The following is a 22,246-nucleotide window of genomic DNA, read 5'->3' as shown; positions in this document are numbered from 1 at the left end:
AACGGAACATTTCAAGTTTATCGTAATATGTTAACCTTTTTTTTTCAACCTTAGGGTTAGGTCACATTTCCAAACCGGGTCCCGGCAGGGCAGGTTTCCGAAGCAAAAAGACATCAAAATACACAAAATGTGAAAATAAGATTCATGGGCATGATATGTATATACATGTTAACTTTTCGTTTCTTAAAATATCCCGGCCGGGGCCCCGGTTTTGAAATGTGACCTAAGCCTTACCCTGGAGTATGGGGCATATCTTCCAGCAGCCGATGCCGCCCTGGCTCATGAACTGGCCCAGGAAGATCTCCAGGAAGAATACAGGAACGCCCCCTGCCACCAGGCAGATGAAGTACGGGATCAGGAACGCTCCTGGGGAGGGGAGAGACAGATGGACTTTACTGCACAAGTAGCAGAACACAGTTTTCGACCAATGGGGATTTCTATAGTTAAGGATCACAAGGTGACTGACATCGACGCTGATAGAAATAGTAGGGTGCAGTTTTTAAGCATGACAAACTAATATGTTGAAGTCGAGGGTATAACCGACCAAAATAATTGAAAACCAAAAAAAAAAGTAGGCGTTTTTAATTTTTTCAAGCCCTCTTTTAAATGGGGTCATGTGGGGCCATGCGGAACTGAAGCCAACTCACCTGTAAAGGTCACGGTGAATGGGCAAACATCATGATCTTATACATACGATCTGAAAGTCGACTCATGATACTGGCTTTTACTGCCATATAGCAAGGTTCATGCCCCATTGTCTTTCACATCGCAGTGTTTACAGACGCTCCAAGATTTCGACCGCACTACTTTTTTTACCCTGTCGCGGATAAATACTGTGTGCTGCTGCCACAAGTAGGTACGAAGTACTACGGGGGGTGATCAATTATTTCTCTACCCAACAGATTGTCTGAGGTACAAACTACGACAGAAGAAACACAAAGGTAACATTTGCAAGTAAATACATGCTTTAGTCTTATAACAGTTTATTGAAGTGAGGTGACCTACTACATTAGGATATTGCGTATTTGTGTGTACTATGTATTTGTAATTTTCTGATTCATTGATTTATTTGCCAGAATTTTTACAAAACAATGTGTTGTAGTTTGCAATTTTGAGTTCCTGCTTACGTTGAAGTCAAATGACATGGACTCTACTGTTCGCGGGTAGCCTTTGCGCTAGGGAGTGGCCGTGGAGGGTGTATTGGATCATGGAGGAGTCCATTTTCCGTTGTGATATGTTTGGAGGAGTCAATTGTTGCATGGGGGGATAAAAGCAAAGTTATTACAGCTCTTTCAAGTACTGTGTCTGCGACGCACTGCTTTGTGTGTTCGAACTACAAACTACGATACGCACATAATATTGTGTTCTGCTAATGAGTTTTCTATCTGAATATCCTGCGCAGCCGCACAGACAGCTGTGGCCCACTGCCACTGGGTCAATTGTTGCATGGGGGGATAAAAGCAAAGTTATTACAGCTCTTTCAAGTACTGTGTCTGCGACGCACTGCTTTGTGTGTTCGAACTACTAACTACGATACGCACATAATATTGTGTTCTGCTACCCTAAAGTGCTGAAATGAGTTTTCTATTTGAATATCCTGCGCAGCCGCACAATCAGCTGTGGCCCACTGCCACTGGGTCAGATGGGGCCGTTTCCAACACATTTGTCATGCATAGATCAGAAACAGATTGGAGGTGTTGATACACACCCGTCTTAAATGGACTGGATATCATGACAATCCATTTATAGCTTATTTACTCACGTTCAAGTATTTACCATATTTGGAAGCACACCAAGACAGACAAGATTGATTACAATCACTGAATGGCAAAATAATTACACCTTACACCAGAGAGCAAGACGAATCAAAATCAGACGTTTCGCTGTAGTACTAACTGATAGCCGTTAGGGGGCATAGCATAAACCGTTTCTTCCTTTTGCCAACCCCTAACACGACTTCTCGAGTTAACATTATGCTTTATACACACACACAAACACACACACACGCACACACAGCTACACACAAACATACACGCATATATATATATGAATACATGCAAAAATGAATTGCCATATAATGTAAATGTTTCAAACATGGACTGTGACATGCTATCCTTTTACTATCTTACCGTGTCGCATTACACGTCATGTGTACCGTAATGTTGAGTTCTTACCTCCTCCGTTCCTGTAGCAAAGGTATGGAAACCTCCACACGTTTCCAAACCCGACGGCTAAGCCGATACATGACAAGATAAAATCAACTTTGTTCCCCCAAGTTGGCCTCATGTCGGGCTCTGAACCTTCTTGCTTTTCGTCTGCGGTCACCGTCGTCGTGTCGTTAGCCATTGTCATGTCGAACCCATCGGTGTGACTTTCCTCGTTTCCAGCCATTTTCGCGCGGCTACAAAATGTCCCAAAACACCTTGATAGACGGTACCTTGTAGAGTTTCATGTAAGAAACTGATGTGCTACCGGTGCCTGCCGTTCGGAAGCAGCCGACCTTGGTGTGCTCAGAATAGCCTGGAGTTCAAGTAACAACCGGCCGTTAAGCGATCCTGCCAACACAAACCATATCGGACCCCATCCCATGGGTGTGAAGTCAAGGGGCTATTTGAGATCATGTTTTATGACAACTTGCCAACTGGGCGCTGGATTTTATAAGCTCCTTGGTTTGCTAGAGTAAATTTTTGCCTTGAGTTTTTTTTTTTTTTTTCAATTCCATTTTGGATTGAAGTGAAGGCATAATCTATGTATGGGCAGTAGTAACGTATTTTTCTGCAATAATGGGCTGTTCTTGCACAGAGCAATGCATTAGATAGAGTTAGCAATACTTCAAATACAAATCAATCTCTACAACTGGATAAAAAACGGATATTTACTTCCGGACGTTTCGAGTGACATCCATCACTCTTCTTCAGCTTAACTAGAATGAACTAGCAGAACAATTCCATACAAGTACAGCTAACTAGAAAAACTGGTTTAACCACCAACTCGTTAGGATCATATGCAAAGTTACTCAAATGCAAATCATGTAAGCATAGTTTCCTATGGTCAGACAACACCATAGGAAAAACTAATGTCCTTTGTGATGCAAGGCTGGGTCCCATGTACTGGAAAGTTCTACGTGCAGCCCTCCCTTCCTGGTTAAGGTGGGGTTGTAGATCCTCTCGTAGTTAGCAATTCTATTTTCCTCAGATCAACAACGTAACAGAACAATGTCCTTGGCAGTCTTGGAAAGGTGCAAACAAAGATGGCGGCGCTTTTACGAAGGCTATGATCAAAGTGCTGAAAGAATTTGCTGTCCAAAATTCCTACTGTGCCCCATGCACTTGGTCACCACATTCATGGCGCGCCTCTCGTGTATATAGTGGTTGTCGCCACGTTTAGTATTCCCGGGTACCAAGATCAGAAACTGAGTGGTAGTATTTATAAACACTCGTTTTAAATGGGCTGAATATCATGGCAATCTATTTATAACTTCTTACATTTGTCAAGTTCACTTACCCCCTTTATTTGGAAGCACACCAAGTATGATGGACATTGGTATTGATTACAATCGCACAGCAATAATACTGTATACATAGAACATACTTATTTAAAGGAGTGCATATAGCTAGCTATCAGGATTGCAAATGATCAACCCACCCAGTTCTACATACATGTAGATGTCTAGATTTTGCATCGTAGCTACATATCATCATATCATATCATATCATATCATATCATTCTGTCATATAGATTTTATACTTCCTCAAACTTTAAGCTCGTTAATAACAGGATTAACCTAGATACAGGGAACTTGCTCAAACCAACCCAAGGGCGTACTCGGGGTAGCCACCAACTGAAGTACCAGCCAATTTTCGCCCGCACAGACACATACAAATTCTCATACGTATATATTTTCCCAGAACAATTCTGGAGTGGAATTCCCTGCCTGGCACGGTAGTAAGTGCTCCCACTGTTGAGTGCTTCCTCGCCAGGCAGGGGGGGCTGCCCGCCCTAACCCGGGACCTCAACCCCCCCCCCCCCCTACTTTGCCCCTCGCTGGGTAATCTGGGGGTATCTATGATGATGATGATGATGACTTTGATAATTCATTTATGACGGGTCTTCCGATAGTTATTCTACTTCTATATGGTGAAAATGAGATTCTTGTCTGCCGTTATTGTCCTTATCATCTACAACTTCGACTCTGTAAATTTCAAAGCAATACATAAAAGGTCACATGGTCATGTTGATTAGTATGTGGTAGTGTTATGGGATTGGTTCATTGTTTCATCACTGATGATGTGTCCTTGTTAGGGTGTATTCTAAAGGCTTACTATAGTTATCACATTTTTAAGCCTTCAGTACATTTTTCACCCCTCGAAATCCTCCACAATGGTACAGTCCTAACTACGCGTGTGTGAACATACATTGCTATTGTTCACCTTGTTTATGTGGGTTGCAGTTTGAGCATTTTTCGACAGTTGTTGACATAACTGCTACATTTTTGCCACTTTTATTTCAATCTATGACAGAAAAATGAAGCAGCTACATCAGGTACTAACGATGAATCAAAGTATTTTTCCAAGTAATTGTGTTATCTTTGGATCCACGTAAAGGTATAGCCATGTAATTGAGCTGTTTTTAAGCATGGACTTTGCTCTACCATACATTCTCCGTCCTTGAGAGTGTTGCGTGCACCAGTTAGTGTTGCTGTGTTGCGTTAGTGCGCGGTCACAACCGGTTAAAGCACCACACTTGCGTCACGCTTGCGTCACTGCGGGGTTCGAAAGACACGCATCGAATTTCAGAGATAAAACGAATTTTCTTACTTTTTATTTATTTTCAGTTATCGTCTTCTAATTCATACTTTTACGTATTACGCAATATCTAAATGATAAACAATAGGAGAAAATAACAAAACAGTGACGCACTGAACGAACCCCGCAGTGACGCAAGCTTGACGCAAGTGCAGTGAGAGTGCACCTTTAAATCGTCGTATGATTTTGATACCATGGGGATTTCAAGCAGGCTGTGACAGAACCGACCACAGACAAGGATCCAAGACAGGCTTTTGTGTTGCGAGACAGTTGATCTTTTTAGGACACATGCATGGGCATGGCTCGAAATACCACCTGCATATGCAGGTTAGTGCAGGTAAAATTGGAGTTGTGCAGGTATTTCTGATGTCTACTTGCACCTAATCTGCACTGGTCTATGCACTGGGCTTTATACATAAATATCCTTACATGTAAGTATATATGGATTGTTATCAGCTGTGTTGACTGTTACCACCTATAAAGTATGAAAGAAAAAAACTAGCAATGGTTCCTGAACAATTTTAGTATGATCCATGCTTCCTAAATTCAGGGTGGTGCAGGTAAAATTTGTCTGGTGCAGTTAATTTTCAATGTTACCTGCACCAGTGCAGGTATGCAGAACAAAGTATTTCGAGCCCTTAGCATCTGTTCATCTGTGTTGGTAGAATACATTATAGAAAAAATTGCTAAACTTTACTTACAACACTGTAATAACTATAATTGTTTGACCGAAAATTTAGAGGGTAATTCTCTCTATATATCTAGTTATTACAGTGTTGGAAGTAAAGTTTAGCAATTTTTGCTATGATATTTCGAGCCCTGGTGGCTGTCACAAAAAGCCGTAAGTGAGCGATCGTACGATGATCACACGGCGTTTGTGGCTGCACCCTTTACACCCTTACACGTCAAGTGCACAACAACAGAGGAAAGATTTGTCATTCTACAGATAATATTTCTTTCTGAATACAAACAGTTGCATTAGAGATTTGACAATGGATTGGGACAAGGCAGCAGTAGCATTATACAAATAAATAGTCAGATATCTCGCTTCCAAGCTTGAGTACCCTCAAAATATATTACAGCTATATGCATTACATGGTAAATCTTCAACTGGAGCGATGTTCAGAAATAGATGTTGAAAAACTCTCTTGGCATGTATTTCTGGAAATTCGTCCACTTGCATGTAACCTTGACCTTAACAACTTTATTCTTCACTTCTTTTGGTTAAAAAAATTATGTCTCTTGGATCATCAAAGTTGGGCATTGTTCAGAAATCTAGACCTGTTCATCAAAATGATGTTTGTTTGGTTTGTTTACGTATTGGCAGACTACTTACTTACTGGTTTATGAATAGTTCATTCTTCGTGTGTGATGAGGTATTTTCAAATTTGGTTCATGTTAGAAAATGACACCCCGGCAATGCAGTGTTCTTACCTCCGCCGTTCCTGTAGCAAAGGTATGGAAACCTCCACACGTTCCCAAACCCGACCGCAAAGCCGACACACGACAGGATAAACTCCACCTTGTGACCCCAAGTCGGCCGCTTGTCGGTCTCCGATCCTTCTTCCTTCTCATCCACATTGGCAGCTCCGTTGGTTGCCGTCAGGTCCAACGCATCGGTGTAACTTTCCTCGTTCCCCGCCATTTTCGTGCGGCTAGAAAATATCCCAAAACACCTTGATAGACGGTACCTTGAAGAATTTCATGTAAGAAACCGATGTGAGCCCGACAACGGCCGTTTGGAATCAGCCGACCTTGTAGCACTAATAGAATACCCTGGAGTTCAATTAACAACCTGCCCATATGCATTCCTGCAAACACTCGACATGCGACCCCTTGCCTTGGGGTGTGAAGTCAAGGGGTTATCTAAGGTCATGTTTTATAGCAACATACCAACTGGGCGGCGGATTGGTGAGGCCAACCCGAGGTCAGGTCAAGGACAGGTCAATCTAGCCGGTTATATGGGAGGAGACATTTTATAAATGTTTTGCTCCAAGGTAGAGAACTCTCGTGTTTTCCTTGTCTGTCAGCGCGAGTTTGTGTTTGTACGTATGCTTGTTCGTTGGTGTGCGTGTGTGTGTGTGTGAGTGTGCGTGTGTGTGTGTTGGCGCGCGTGACCTTGTTCTTGGTGTGTAGTTTACATAAAACGCCATAAGACAAGAAGCCACAACACAACACTTCTCCACTTACTCAAACACATTCCTATAATATCATATGATACCCAGCTCCTGTCCTACCACTTGCTACATGTTGTAATCAAACACTGCAGCGTGTTAGCTACCATGGTGATATGGTGATGGTCTGGTCCAGATCAATCTCCTTACTTGTCTGAGGAAGAAGAGTAAAAGGGGGGGGGGGGTTGTGAAGGAGACGGCAAGCAAATAAAGTGGTCTCAAAGGGAAGAAGGTTCGTAGAGACATTGGACCATCTGTGGACAAGGCTTGCAAAATCATACGAAAATCGTAGGATTACACTTCAAGTTTCGACACAAAACGTGACATCAGAGAAGTAGTGGGCTACTGGGTTACGCCCTCATATCCCGATATCACTATTTCCGACACCCCCAACAATGTAGGGACTCACTGGACTGCATCACGTTTGCGGCGTCGCTGCGTAATAAATTAAATGTGTGTTACCCTTGACTTCAAATGAGAATATCATACAAAACGTATGACAAAGAAGACAAGAAAACACACGTTTCTATCGATGAAGTCTGTTGATCGCCTTTCAAATCTCCCGGCTGCAGTGACGCAGCCAATGTAATGCAGCGTAGAAAGGTACGGTAAGGTACAGATTTTCTGCCCCCCTAGTGGCTTTCTGCTGTTACTGCAGCGGAACATCTGGTTTGATACGTCATGTTCTGGACAGCTTTTGATACGGTAGAAAGATAGGGGTGTCTGAACATAGGGTTTTCCCCGTGCTTGCTTTTTTTCCTTGACTATGCCCCAGCCTACAGCTCTGTATCGTGCTGCTTATGACTGGAGTACGGGGGAGGGGGTGTGGAGGGGTCGGAGTCGAAGCTGGGTTCCCCCAACTACAACTCTGTATCATTCTGCTGAAGGCTGGAGTACGGGGAGGGGGTGAGGAGGGGACGGAGTCGAAGCTGAGTCCCCCCGCCTACAGCTCTGTATCGTGCTGCTGAAGGCTGGAGTACGGGGGAGGGTGTGTGGAGGGGTCGGAGTCGAATCTGAGTCCCCGCGCCAGCTTGTCCTTGTCTCTCAGCTGGTGGTACTGGAGCTGGGGCGTGGTCACCTCTCGCCAACGCTGCGGGGACAGAACGGTATCATTATCATGATAATTCATCTGTACCTGTAATAGCTAACATTACCATACGTGTGTCACCAGATAGTTAAAGTTTGCTCTAACAGCAAAAAAATACATTAACCAGATTTTATGCTGACCTCGGGATTGAATGAATAACCAATCACGCGACCACATCTGAAGTGCCAGGAAGTTTGTATCATATTCTGGTATTACTTCTGCATTTGTGTGGTGGCGTAACTGTTGCGCGTAATGTGATCACAGGTAATCAAAATAATCAATCCTCCCACACTGCCGAAGTGTGCCATCGTCTGGCAAATCTTGAAATTAGAATATTGGTGGAAATGATGCAAAGGGACACATTCTGCCTTTATTCAAGGACTTTCCATCTTCACTCACTCACTCACTCACTCACTCAATCACACTCACTCAATCACTCACTCAATCACTCACTCAATCACTCACTCACTCACTCACTCAATCACTCACTCACTCACTCAATCACTCACTCTCTCACTCACTCACTCACTCTCTCTAACTCACTCACTCAATCACTCACTCTCTCTAACTCACTCACTCAATCACTCACTCTCACTCATCCATTCACTCACTCACTCACTCACTCACTCAATCACTCACTCTCACTCACTCACTCAATCACTCACTCTCTCACTCAATCACTCACTCACTCTCTCTAACTCACTCAATCACTCACTCTCACTCATTCATTCACTCACTCACTCACTCTCTCTCTCACACACACACTCAATAACAATCAATCCTCCCTCACCTCCCGGAATGTCCCCTTGGCCTGCCACATCTTTACCACGGCTGTGACGGGTACACAGAGGATGGCCATCGCCATCATGACCCACCCGATACCCTCTGCCCAGGTAGGGAAGTAGTAGGTCCCCGTGAAGTGCTTAAACTCCATGGGAGACCACGTCACGCACATGAACAGGATGATGCCCTGGCGGAGCAAACAGGACCGTGAGTAAAGCCACGTTGTTAAAGGTTAAGGTGCACTCTCACTGCACTTGCGTCAAGCTTGCGTCACTGCGGAGGTTGTTCACTGCGTCAATGTTTTTTTTTTATTTCTCCGATTTTTTCTATTTTAGATATTGCGTAATACCGAAAAGTATGACTTAGAAGACGACAAAATACACAAAAAGTAAGAAAATTCGTTCTTTATCTCTGAAATTCGTTGAGTATCTTTCGAACGCCGCAGTGACGCAAGCGTGACGCAAGTGCAGTGAGATACCACCTTAAGACATCCACGTAGAACTGAGCAAACTCGTAAAAAAAGTTGATGCAAAATGGATTTTGAAAAAAAATACTACGAAAATTCTCCAAAGAGTCAGACGTAGCAAATAGCGTCCCTTGTCTTTTGTCAGTTCATGACTGAGAATCTCATGAATCTTAGAAGCTGCTCAAATTCACATGTTTGCCTCTTTGGAACACTTACCAAGTTGTTCGGTTTATTTTGTTTTATGTACGTAAAGTCATGATCTGATTTAGCTCACAAAGAGCATAGCAGACTTCCACTTAATTTCTCAAGCATTTATTCAAAATACCAGACTTGGTAACAAGTCTTACGTACCATTGCAGCTATCAAATTGCTTGATGTACTTTATATTCTGTACGTAAATGACCGCTTTTTATCTTACAAAGACCAGTATTTCCACTTTTTGAAACCATTTATATAGATAGATAGATAGATCGATAGATAGATAGATAGAGATAGATAGATAGATAGATAGATAGATAGATAGATAGATAGATAGATAGATAGATAGATAGATAGATAACAACATTACAATAGACTTACCACAATGATGAGAGGTGTGAGAACTGTCCAGCAGATTTTAAACCAGACCAGGGGCCTGTAGCCGACCATCAGCTCAATGCTGTCATAGAAACGGTTCACTCCTGAAACAGGGACACACATCTTATCTATCGGCCCTGGCTGTTTGCTTCTCACAAAAATACTGCTTCAATATACCCCAGACAAAATTACATTTGCATTGAAGTGATACTTTTTTAGTATTATGTAAACACTGAAGTCTGCACAATAAGTACTAGGAGCTTTTTACCATGTCAAGTACTAGTCTTAAGATGAAATAGAGTTCATTTTGCATGTATGTATGTAGAGTTCAGCATTTCCGCTTTAAAGGCATCTACAGACGGATACAATAATCCTAAAGTGGGTTGACTTGCGTTAAACTTGAAGTAAAAAAAAGAATCCCTGCTCTACCCACCGAAGATCCAGGCGATGGCCACACACTCGGAGAAGGCCATGAAAAGAAGGGCGATCCCGCTAGCAGAGTAGTATTCGAAGAGTTTGAAGACGTAAATTCCTCCCTGGGTAACAGAAACACAGGTGAGGACTACTAAAAAAGCATTTTCCTGTAGTTACATCAATTTGATTAATCACTAGTAATACCCCCTTTCCACTAGGGCGGCGCTCTCGCCGCGTTCTCTCTGCGACCTAAAATTTGACAGATCGCTCAACGAATTCTATAGAAAAGAAACGAATATTTTTACAACTTGTGTGTTTTGTTGTCTTCTCAGTCGCACTTTTACGTTTTCTATGATATACCCAGAGTAAAAGCGAAGGTTGCACATATCTTATTTAGGTCGCAGTGAGAGCGCAGCACGATCGCCGTCTAGTGGAAAGGGGGCCTTACAGGGCAAGGTGATACTGGGGAAAAGTCACTTTTACTGTTTGCTCAATTCAACCCTTAAACTCCGACATTTTGGGGTCCAAGAGCCCGTAATCGTAAGTGGGTTTGAGCAGCAAGCAATTTGATTTTAATGTAGCAAAACTTAGACGACATCCATTTGTTCCCTTGATTCTTCATTCTATGGTAAAGATGAAGCAAGACGACATTCTGTCTGGTAGAAAAAACTAAGACCAGGCTATTGAAGATATATTCACCATCTGAAACTACGTTTGACCCTCAGACAAAACTCTGGAAAAATACTCTTTGCCAACTGGTAGTCTCTGATGTTTAAGGTAAGGTAATACTAGAGTAGCCTCTACCAGACTCCGCGGATCGGTGGTCTAATTGTAGAAATTGGACAAATAAGAGTAGTGCGCTAGGGGAGTCAGCCGGCCAGAGGAGTATTTTCCTCACCGACGGTAAAATACTCCTCTGGCCGGCCGACTCCCCTGGCGTACTTTTGACTCGATTTGGCCAATTTCTACTATCAGACAACCGATCCGCGGAGCCTGCATTATGAGGCTAAAACTAGAGGGCTGGGTAGAAAACTTGGATCTGAAGAATTTGATCCGTCTCCAGTACCTACATTAGTGACCATGGTGAGTCCCAGCAGGAAGTTGAAGACGCACATCCCGGCGATGAAGAGCTCGCGGTTGTAGCCGCGGCGCAGGTATGGAATCATGTCCACCACGGCAGTGACAACACCCTCCACACCCACGAACTGGGAGGGAGAAAAAGGGAAAGAAGGGCTCGCAATTGCTGCTGTCAACATACTGTAAATCTTTAACATCTTGGTGACCTCTCCACCACAAAACCATGCCACCGCGAAATGCTTTTAAAGTGTATTTCTACTGTACTACATAAGAGGGGAGGGAGTCGGCTCATAATTTGTCCCTTTTCAACCATCTTCGACTCACTTGTGAAAAAAACATTAACATTGGGGTGCGAATTGGTCTTGATTTACATACACCCAACCGACTATCGGCATTGTTTTCATTGTTCACTCTAATTGACAACAGCATGGTCGGGCAACAAGGACAATAGAGTAACTTTGGGGACGATTTTGAAAAGTTGAGAGCTGTAGATAGAAGAACAGCAACAACGCTTGTTGCTTTATTATTATATTATAAAGATGCCGATATCACGGAAATCAAGCTCCATGACGGAGGGTCTCCGATGCACGGCAGGCTTGCAACTTGCAGTCACCTCCTTGACCAAACAGCAAGCAACTCAAGCAATTGGATATCGAAAAAAGGTCAAATATGTCAGTTAGCACCACCTACATTTGGCCAGGGACATTGACGAAAGTTAGAGGAAGTTTTCAATTTTCCACGATCATATTCAGCTGCTTGAGTAACTGCTATTTGGTGTATCTTTTTGCCTGCATATCTAACCTTTATCGGCGCAAATTACTATCGTGTTTCAACCGCGAATGTAAAACACGCAGAAAACCTCTTTAGATCAACTATGCTGAATCATGTCCGTGCGAATGAATGAGTTTGCAGTATCAAGTGTGACAACATAGCTTGTCACTTTACAGTAGCATGCTGTAAAAGCAGATGAATACTTTCAAGTGAATTGTTTCTCTGTTTCATGTTCCTCCAGTTTTGATAAGCATATTTTAAGCCGCAGTGGGAACCAACTATTTGATTGGTGTGGCATTTGGTGCCTTTCCCTCCCTACCCTTACCTCGCTGTCCAGCCCGACCAGAATGATCATGAAGAAGAAGAGACATGACCACAGCCGGGCGAGCGGCATCAGCGACAGCGCTCGCGGGTACGCGATGAACACCAGGCCAGGTCCTGCAAATTGTTGATGTGGTTTCGTTGGTTATACTGACCGTGATCTTTTTCTCATATCTTTTATAATCAGATGAGTGCAGGGAAAACTGCAGCCATCCTAGCATGTGTACTTTCTGGTAACGTTAACATTAAAATTCAAACAAATGATGGACACTTCCATAGCTGGAAGGCACTAAAATGACACTGTCATGAAATGTGAAATATTCGTGGGGCTGTTTATGTTCACCTTCTATGCGTTGAGCTCTCACTGTGAATTCGAAATTATCACAAAGCGAAAATATTCTGTCTTTTTCAATTACAAAACACCACAAGAACCTCCTTTCCCCTCCTAACGCAAAATTACCCCCCGTCCCCCGATCTAACCGTTTCTAAGGTACCTGAGGCGGCCACATCCTTGATGTCCAGCCCCTGTTCCTTGGCCATGAAGCCGAGAACTGAGAACACCACCAGGCCGGAGTACAGACTGGTGAAACAGTTCACTGCAGCAATCAGGAAACACTGTCTACAGATGGGGAAAATCAAACTAGTAACTTTCGTGTCATCTACTGTAACAGCATTTCTTTTCAAAGAGAGCTAGGAAAATTCTTGGCGTGCTGTCCACAGTCTGTCTTTCATCTTTCAAATTTTCAGCGAGCTCTAACAAATATTTCCCAGCAGTCGCTATGTACATGAGCCACTACCCTGCTGGTTGCCAGAGAACAGCGCTCAGCGGCTACGAGTCTTTCCCGAGCCCCTAGCAACATGCCACGTAAATCAAATTAGGGTAATGAGCCACCTACTTGTAGGAGTCGTTGTGGAACTTGTTGTAGCTGCCCAGTGCCGTCATACAACCCACGCCGATGGCAAACGAGAAGAAAATCTGTGTCCCTGCGTCGATCCACACCTGAAAAACAAACATCATGAAATAAATATAAATTATTGAAAAAAAAAAGTTGCAAACATTTATGTGTTTCTAAGAAATACTTACAAATACTTAGAAATGTAAGATTTTAGTTATTCCCCCATAAAAGTATGCTCTATTGTTTGCCTATACATGTATATGTAGTCAAGATTTCACTGGTGGTCCTTTGTGATGAACCGTTGATGCGTGACAACCAAACATACTTCCATATACTTTATAAGTTCATATTTATATTTATTGAAATTGCAGAAAATGCAATACATGGCAAACTCAGGCAGCTTAGATGATACTTGGTAGGGAATAAAATTTCAATCTCTACACACTATTTCCAATAACCTAGCCCCCCCTCGACAGTACAATGATTCTGTCCATGATGGTAACTGTATAGTTTTTTTTTTTACTTAGCCACCTCTCTAAACTGTGCAATGGTTCTGTCCATGGTCCTAAAAGTTGTTCTTATAGCCTATACCCACCCCTCAAAACTGCAATGGTTCTATCTAATCTGTGGTCCTAGAGAGACCAGGCGAGGAGACAAGGACAAATGAGATACACACCTTGTGATCCTTCAGTCTCTCCAAGTCCGGATTCAGGTAGAAGAAGAGCCCATCGGCAGCGCCCTCTAACGTGACGCCCCGGATCAGCAGGACGGTCAGCATCACGTAGGGGAAGGTAGCGGTGAAGTACACCACCTGGGAAAGGGAGCATACATGTAGGGAGGGGAGACTGTTATGCTATTGTCACATTTGCACCGCTGCCCGTAGGGGCTGTCCAGCTCTGAAGCCACAAATTTGTCCCGGTGGACTGCCGGATACCTTGCGGGTACCGCTGGGTGTGTTCACGATTAGCATAAGGTGTCTGTTTGTTACCAGGTCCAAGTCCATGTAGCGCCACTACCGAAAGTACCAGAAGAGTTGTGAAGAGGAATTCTCCAATATCTTATTTTCTACCAACCTGATGAAATAACTATTGCTTGAGTGGTGATCAAGGAAACCAACATGGTAGTCAGCATATGCCTGCTTCATTGATATGGATAGTGATTGAAAATCCTTTTTCGGAGCAGAATAGCACTGCCTCCATTTACATTTACGATATACATTGGATTAAAGATGACATATCCCTACATCTGAAGCAAAAAAAGGAGGAGGGCAACGACATAACAATCGGGATTGGAACTGCAAACCCTCTGGTTCTAAAGTATGGTCGACAACCAGTCTCTTATTTATTTTCACCCCTTTAGAGAAGCCCATTGTGACCTTACCTTGCCCGTGGACTTGATCATGACCCAGGCTAACCTATTCTCTAAGTAAATGTTAGTAATCGTCCCTTTTAAGAAGCAGCCGTGACCCTACCTTGCCCGTGGACTTGACCCCCTTGAAGACGCAGAAGTAGACGACGATCCAGACACAGAGCAGACACACGGCTAGGTCCCACTGAACCTCCCCAAGCTCACCCACTCCCTCTGACATGTTCAGTACTTTGTTCCTGCAGAAACGTATACGTAAGGGGGACGCCACTTAAAAAGCAGGCAAGAAAATTTGATCTACTCAATCTATTTGATCTTCTCAAATCCATTCAGATTCGATTTAGATGCGTTTTGTCTTGGTTGACAGAGCATATTGCAAAAACACAGGACAATATTTGACTATCTACGAAACAGGCAAAAAATTAAACTTTTGCAACCCTGATTTTCAAATCTGATTTCTAATTTGATTTGATTTTGGTAAAACACCCTTTTCTGATAAGCAGAGCATATTCAGTACTTCCTGCAAAAACACACAGGCCACTTATCAAGTATAGAAATAGCAATGCCTGGGAATCTGGCCTACTGACGATTTTGTCCAACATAAAGTCCCGAGCTATCTTTCCCAAACTTACTCCCAGAACTCGACCACAGGAGAGATCTGTAAGGTGGCGTTGGTCGTGTTGAAGGCTGTCATGTTGCCGTCCATGGTGGCGTTGGTCATGTTCATAGCACCGGTGTCTGGTTTGGTGAAGTTGGTCGTACAGCTGGGAAATGAAACAGATTCACATAGCGTTGACGTTGTAAAATGGATAACACTAGTCAAGATTTGTTTTAACATCTCCATCAATTCAACTAAAAATTCTTTTAGAATACTGCTTATATGGAATGCCTACAGGAGTTTGTCAAGTCCAAGGGAAATCTGTGTCTTGGTTCACACACTTTCGGGGAGTGAATATTGTCTGAGGTTTGTACTCAGGCCGTAATATTTAGCCTCCTTCGCAGACTTCTAGAAACGCTGGCTTTCATTTTCGCGGTAGCGCTGATTTGCGCGGAAGCCCCTCTGCCGGCATTAGCGAACATTAGCCCACGTTGTTAATCGCGCGAATCATCAGTCCCGCAAATATAAAAGCCAGTGCTGCTAGAAGTCTGCGAATGAGGCGACGCAATATGTATCTTGTCCTGTTGCTACTTTTTTGGTTTAAATGGCTGATAACAAATCAAATGAATTAATGTGACCATACGACTTCGTGTCCTACAGTTATTGGGTTATGGTTAAGTCTTAAGAGTTTAATGTAGTTACTTACAACTCAATGCCGGTGGGTTATTGGGTTGTGTTTAAGACTTAAGATTACAAATGCAGTTCCTTATCGGTACAATGTGTCCATGGGTTATGGAGTTTTGTTTAGGAGTCTTACGGAGTCTTACTAAATGTACGTACACTTTATCCATGAGTTATGCTTATTATGGGTTGCATTGACTGTAATTTCTTACTATTCCGTGTTCCATGGGTTCTCGCAGTGTGACCAGGGCAGCAGAGAAGTGAAGGAGCGGCCGAAGAAGTACGCCGCCCAGTTCAGGATGATGATGTAGTAGATGTTCCCCAGGAAGCAGATCACAGTGGTGGCAAACCCGATGCCTGAAACATGCAGCAACAATATGGTAAATGAGTTATCATTGAAGCTGATCTGTGTGAGTAATAATCATAGTACAATGCTTTCTTCCAACGACCACTGTAGCCTTCTTCAGGATCAATGATTACCAGTCACGTCCAGCCATCACTAAACAAAGACGGTGAATGATATAAAGTCCCTGGCACATTTGACCAATTGCTGACGTCACGTATACGGAAGATCACGTGTCAATAAGGTCGCGTGTTTTTAATTCTCGTTCGGAAGTGACTGGTCATTATTGACCGCACCATCGCACGTGTGGGGGTTCTTTAACGTGCATGGTGTGTGACTCTCCCCATACACGGGACCTCCATTTAACGTCCTATCCGAGGGACGGCCCTAGCCGAAGCTAGGTACTCATTTTCACCTGAGTAAAGTGAGGAAAGCCGTGTAAAGTGCCTTTCCCAAGGGCACAAGATCGGTGACACGTAGACGGATTCGAACCCGCAACCTCACGAGGCACAAATCCTACCGCTGCGCCACGCGGTCCCACATCGAAACGTTAGCGAAGTAAGTGCCTACTGGTTGTGAAAAAGAATTCTTCTATATCCTGTTTTTGTTGTTGTTTATTTAGTTTATTTTCAACTTACCCTGAAGTATTGGACATATCTTCCAGCAGCCGATGCCGCCCTGGCTCATAAACTGGCCCAGGAAGATCTCCAGGAAGAAGACAGGAACGCCCCCTGCCACCAAGAAGATGAAGTATGGGATCAGGAACGCTCCTGGAGGGGGCACGGAAAGTGAATTTTACTACCCAACAGATTGCATGAGGTAAGTGGACAGACAAATTAACTTTACAGCACAACAAGTTGTCTGAGGCACAAAATATGCCCCCCCCCCCCAAAAAAAAATAAAATTCTAAGACACTACACTAATCATTCTGCGTTAGCCATCCTTGCCAACTTTCCTCATTTCCCCCAATTTTCGCGCAGCTACAAAATGTCCCCAAACACAGAATGTCGTGTAAGAAACCGACGTGCGACCGGCGACTGTCGTTTGGAAGCAGCCGACCTTGGAGAGCTCAGAATAGCCTGGAGTTCAACAACCGGGCGTTATGCAGACCTGCAAACACCAGCCATGCGACCTGGGGTGTGAAGTTAATTTGCGTTCATGTTTTATGACGACTTGCCAACTTGGCGGTGGATTGTTGAGTTTTCTAAGGTACAAATTATAGCGAGAGCAATCAGATTCTTTATTTTTTGTTTTCACATTTTCTTCATTGACCTTCAATTTGACTTTAGTATATGTCTTCCGATGTATTTTTTTTTAATCTGTGGCATACATTTGCCCATTGTGCAGCTGCTTTGTACGAGTTAAGTTTGGTTGAAAACATTTTTTTTAATTTCAGGGACGGCCGAAAATTGATGCTCGCGTGGAAGTCATCCGTATAATCACTCCAACATGGCCATATGATATCCCCAGAAACAAACCCTGGTGGTGTTGATACACACCCGTCTTAACTGGGCTGGATATCATGACAATCCATTTATAACATCGTACATTTTGTCACGTTCAAGTACTTCCCGTATTTGGAAGCACGCCAAGTCAGAAGGTGTTGTTTACAATTACAAAATATACAAAATTATACTGTATAAAGTATCCATAGCCAGATATCAGATACTGTGCTATACGGATTGTGAATTATCAACCCATCCAGTTCTGTATACTTGTATATGTCTAGATTCTGTATAAGAACTATATATTAACGTTATATCACATAATATAATGTATATAATCATCACATAAATTTTATACTTTCTCTGATTGTTTAATTACCCTTTGGTAGTACTTGTACTTCTACAAGTTCCTGTACTTCTACAGGTGATAATCCATGAAATTCTGGTCGGACTTTCTAACTGTTTTGATTGTACTTTTATAAGCAAGATGAACCCCTATAATGTACAACCTTTTGTTTGAGACATAAAACGTTAACGAGATGCAACAGCATTACATAGAAGAAAACAGGGTGATGTTGAGATGTATGGGGTCATGCTATGTGATTGCAATTGGTCACCAGGTATCACATTTTTAAGTCTTCGGTACAGTTCACCCCTCCAAACTCTCCACAATGGAACAGTCCTACCTACGCTTGCATCATGTGTATTGTTCGCTTTGTTTATGTGGCATGAGAGCCGCAGTTGAAACATGTTGCGACTTTTGCTGACATAACCGCTACATTCATGATTTCTGTCACAGTCATTCCTATGACAGAATAATGTAGCATCTGCAACAATTACTTTCAATGTAGCAAATATCCTATCAAAATTATAGTCTTAGCATTGTATCCAATAGCCATGTAATGGAGCTATTTTTAAACATGGACTTTGGTCTAGCATACTTTGACCTTCCTTAGCAGTGTTACGGGCGCGAGTTATCGTTGCCGTGTGGCTTTACTCTTCAAGTGTTCTTGAATGGGAACTCACCGACAGAGGAAAGTGTTCTGATTCTGCATATAACGTTAATATTTTTTTCGGAATCCAAGCAAATAATTGTATAAGCAAATTCACAATGAATTTGGACTAAACTTGTACAGAAGTTGCATTATACGAGAGCAATATTCAGATGAACCCGACTACCCTCCAGATAAGTTACAGCCAGGTGTAACAAATCATACCACCAACAACTAACCAAACTTCGGCTGGGGTGATGTCAAGAAATGTTGGTTTGATATTTTAAAAAATTACTTTTGAAGTGTTTTTATGTGTAATTTTTTGTCCACTTATAGCCTTAGCAACTTCATTTTTCACTTGTTTTGGGTTAACAATTCGATCTCTAACAATCATCTTGAACCCTTAACGTTACATATACTTTTAAAAGATTTGAAGACAGCGCTGCGCTCTCGGAAAAATTCAGAAACCTATAGCTGATCTTGAAAACAATGTTTGTAGTGTGTGTGTGTGAATATTTAGTTGTTCATCATCCCTTGGGAACTACTCAGATACTCGACTAAAATGGTTTTTTTTTGGGGGGGGGGGTCATCATAAAAATGTTGTCTTTTAGAAAATGACACCCACTTCTGGCGTTAAGCCCTATAATGTTGAATCCTTACCTCCACCGTTCCTGTAGCAAAGGTAGGGAAAGCGCCATACGTTCCCAAAACCGACTGCGAAGCCGACACACGACAGGATGAAATCCACCTTGTGTCCCCATGTTGGCGGCTAGAAAATGTCCCAAAAGACCTTGATAGACGGCACCTTGAAGAATTTATGAAACAAAAATTGTGCGACCGGCCGCTGTTGTTCGAAAGCAGTCGACCTTGGGGCGCTCAGAATAGCCTGGAGTTCAACAACCTGCCGATATGCAACCCTGCAAACACTAGGCATGGGGGTGTGAAGTCAAGGGGTTATCTAAGGTCATGTTTTATGGCAACCTGCCAACTTGGTGGCGGATTGAGCCAACCCGAGGTCAAGGACAGGTTATGGAAGGAGACATAATAAGATATAAATGTTTTGCTCCAACGGAGAGAACTCTTGTGTTTTCCATGTCTGTCAGCGCTAGTTTGTGTTTGTATGTGTGTGTGTGAGAGAGAGTGTGCGCGCGTTACACTCTCACACGCGCGCAAACACACACAAACAAACTGTGTGTGTTTGCGCGCGTGTGAGGTGTTCGTGGGGTGTTGTTGACATAAATCAATGTAAGACTACGAAGGTAACATTTGAAATTAATCAATTAACGTTATAATGTTTGCCTTCACATGGTGTAGCCTAGCAAACCACTGACAGGCTTACTCAAACCCGGTTACTGTCCTACCACTTGCTACATGTTGTAATCAAACACCGCAGAGTGTTAGCTACTTAAGCCTCAAGCCTCAACTAGTAACCATGGTGACAACCGTCTGGGCCAGACTACTCTTTTTATTTGTTTGAGGAAGGAGATAAAGGAAGAGGATTGGAGCAAAACAGTACGTTTTCCTTAATTCCGTGAAGGTAGGCAGAAAAGGCAATTACGCAAAATCCATCGGCAAGGTGTACCATTTGAAGCAACACGCGAGTTCTCTAAGGTCACGGTCGTGCACTGTACGCCTTAGATACCTAAGGGGCTCAGTGTCTAGCAGAGCACTTTTTTGCCATTTTAAACAAACCAAATGTATATAATCGGTGCTCAGAATTAATTGTAGAAAACGAGTCGTAACTTAAGAAAACTGTCCTTGTTGCAATGATCTCATTCTGTGGTCATACGAATCAAGAATCGCAAAGTATAATCGCATAGTATAATCGTGTTAATATTTCACTTTAGCTATGACCGCAGTCTGACCCGGGCACGGGCAAGTTACATGTAATAACTTTAGGGCGACAGGGCGCCTTATTCGTATACATGTATAATGTAAAACATGGCCTGCACAACAATGCCCTGATTATCAGATATTGACTGGTAGGGTAAAGAGAAATAATCATCAACACATAATTGGGTACCCCCATTCTTCCTATAGTTTGACTGTACATACATAGGAAAATATCAACAAATTGAAAGACATGTCATGGTAGTAAACTATGATATCGTAACATATTTTTCTCTAGAATTTAGGTAAGTGCCACTAGTTCTACTTGCACTGAAAAAATACTGAGGTAAAAGTAGGTTTTAATCGTGGCAACCATAAAGCCAGGGGCACAACCCGCCGTACGTGCTTTTTGTCCGTACGTTTTTTGGGAGTTCACGTCCGCCACGTTTTTCCGAAAACGTGGGGAATGACCGGTAAGAGCAGGGAGGGAGTACGTCTCAACGCACGTCTCTCGCACGGTTGCGCAAGCTAAGGTGTAAGTATGTGGTCTGCACGCCACGCCTGCCCGTGAGCGGTTGCGCGCATCGTTCGTTGCGCAAGTGGTAAGTTAGTTGTACGTGCTTACGACGTACAATCTCTGTGCGATTGCCCACGTTTTGGCACGTAGACACCACGCAGTTGCAAGTACGGCGGGTTGTGCCCCTAGCTTATGGGTGATGCTGGCATGCTGCTTATCTAAATTTACTTACCCTGGTTCAGATTTTGGTGCACTTTGTGATAAAAGCATGAAACTTGGAACGTGAAGTTATTGGTATAGGACCACATTGAGAAAAGTGACAATTTCTTATGACCAAGGATGGAATTGTGATGGAAGTTGTTTGTCACGAAGCTATTAAATTTACAGATTCAAAGGAATGGGCCACAACTTTAATATTTTACACGTCCCCGGGGGTCGTGCCAACCCCCCCCCCCCCCCCCCCCCTACACACACACCTAACTAGCAGCCTTTCGGGTAGACCAGGAGTGATTTGGGTCCAAGGGTGGAACCAACAAGACAATCCAATGATCCTATTGATCTCCAGTCAGCAATACTTACAAAAATAGTACCAAAGGTTCAGTTATCAGCAATGAGCTGACGCAATATATCCCCCACAGGGTTGATAAACACAAATCATGTGAGGGTCAAAGTCGACAACCTGTTACTGTAACACCTGTACGGGAAAGGTGTCCGCCATGTTGAGAATTTGTCTTTTCTCGTCTTCTATGCCAAGTTAGTGGACACACGCAACACTAGGGATCCCAGAAGAACGCTAGGGGTTCACTATGGCTACGGGTAAGATCTTGAGTCAAACGGTGTAAACGGCAGATCATTTTAAGGAAGCATATGGCTTTGTAAAGTTTTAGAAAACGGCGGAGCGGAATATGTCCGCCATTTTGCTCGATCAACTTCATATTGGTCACGTAAATATTGCGTTTAATTGGATAGCAAATTTAAAGCATCCATTGGTAATATGTTGAAATGGTGCTAGTAAGAAGATTATGACAGTTTTGCAAGGAAATTCGGTACGACTAGAGGTGGAGAAACTGGATATTCATTAGTGGAATTTTTATATTTTTGGTGT

General features: G+C 43.0%; 2 protein-coding genes across 6 annotated transcripts in view; both read right to left on the bottom strand.

Moving 5' to 3' along the window:
• The window catches only part of LOC118415465 (sodium- and chloride-dependent taurine transporter-like), a 46,425-nt gene extending 26,871 nt beyond the window's left edge, over positions 1-19,554 (bottom strand). For 2 of the 5 annotated variants that reach the window (XM_035820115.1, XM_035820116.1), the window contains exons 1-2: positions 2,175-2,568; positions 235-366 (exon numbers count right to left, since the gene is read on the bottom strand). In XM_035820115.1, coding sequence (XP_035676008.1) covers positions 235-366; positions 2,175-2,391 — 349 coding nt within the window. In that variant the 5' untranslated portion in view covers positions 2,392-2,568. Of the gene's footprint in view, positions 1-234; positions 367-2,174; positions 2,571-6,239; positions 6,466-19,454 lie in introns of those variants that run through there. The other 3 variants (XM_035820118.1, XM_035820117.1, XM_035820114.1) reach the window with 3 other exon arrangements.
• LOC118415466 (sodium- and chloride-dependent taurine transporter-like) lies at positions 6,987-17,156 on the bottom strand. Its single transcript, XM_035820119.1, has 13 exons — positions 16,996-17,156; positions 16,227-16,371; positions 15,368-15,499; positions 14,842-14,974; positions 14,047-14,181; positions 13,371-13,474; positions 12,969-13,093; positions 12,479-12,591; positions 11,376-11,510; positions 10,325-10,427; positions 9,895-9,995; positions 8,857-9,036; positions 6,987-8,069 (listed from the first exon to the last, which is right to left on the bottom strand). The coding sequence occupies exons 1-13, from the start codon at positions 17,042-17,044 to the stop codon at positions 7,923-7,925; spliced, it is 1,602 nt and encodes a 533-aa protein (XP_035676012.1). The 5' UTR covers positions 17,045-17,156; the 3' UTR covers positions 6,987-7,922.
• Positions 19,555-22,246: the final 2,692 nt, after the last annotated feature.

Source organism: Branchiostoma floridae, chromosome 5, assembly GCF_000003815.2.
Source record: "Branchiostoma floridae strain S238N-H82 chromosome 5, Bfl_VNyyK, whole genome shotgun sequence".
NCBI classification, from domain to species: Eukaryota; Metazoa; Chordata; class Leptocardii; order Amphioxiformes; family Branchiostomatidae; genus Branchiostoma; species Branchiostoma floridae.
Note: the sequence above shows the minus strand (reverse complement) of the source record. Positions and strands in the feature narration are given on the sequence as shown.

Coding starts and splice junctions, on each gene's coding strand:
- LOC118415466 (XM_035820119.1), bottom strand. CDS start 17,044: ATGAGCCAGGGCGGCATCGGCTGCTGGAAGATATGTCCAATACTTCAG. Junction 16,372..16,995: donor GATATGTCCAATACTTCAGG/GTAAGTTGAAAA, acceptor TGCATGTTTCAG/GCATCGGGTTTGCCACCACT. Junction 15,500..16,226: donor AACCCATGGAACACGGAATA/GTAAGAAATTAC, acceptor TTCATTTCCCAG/CTGTACGACCAACTTCACCA.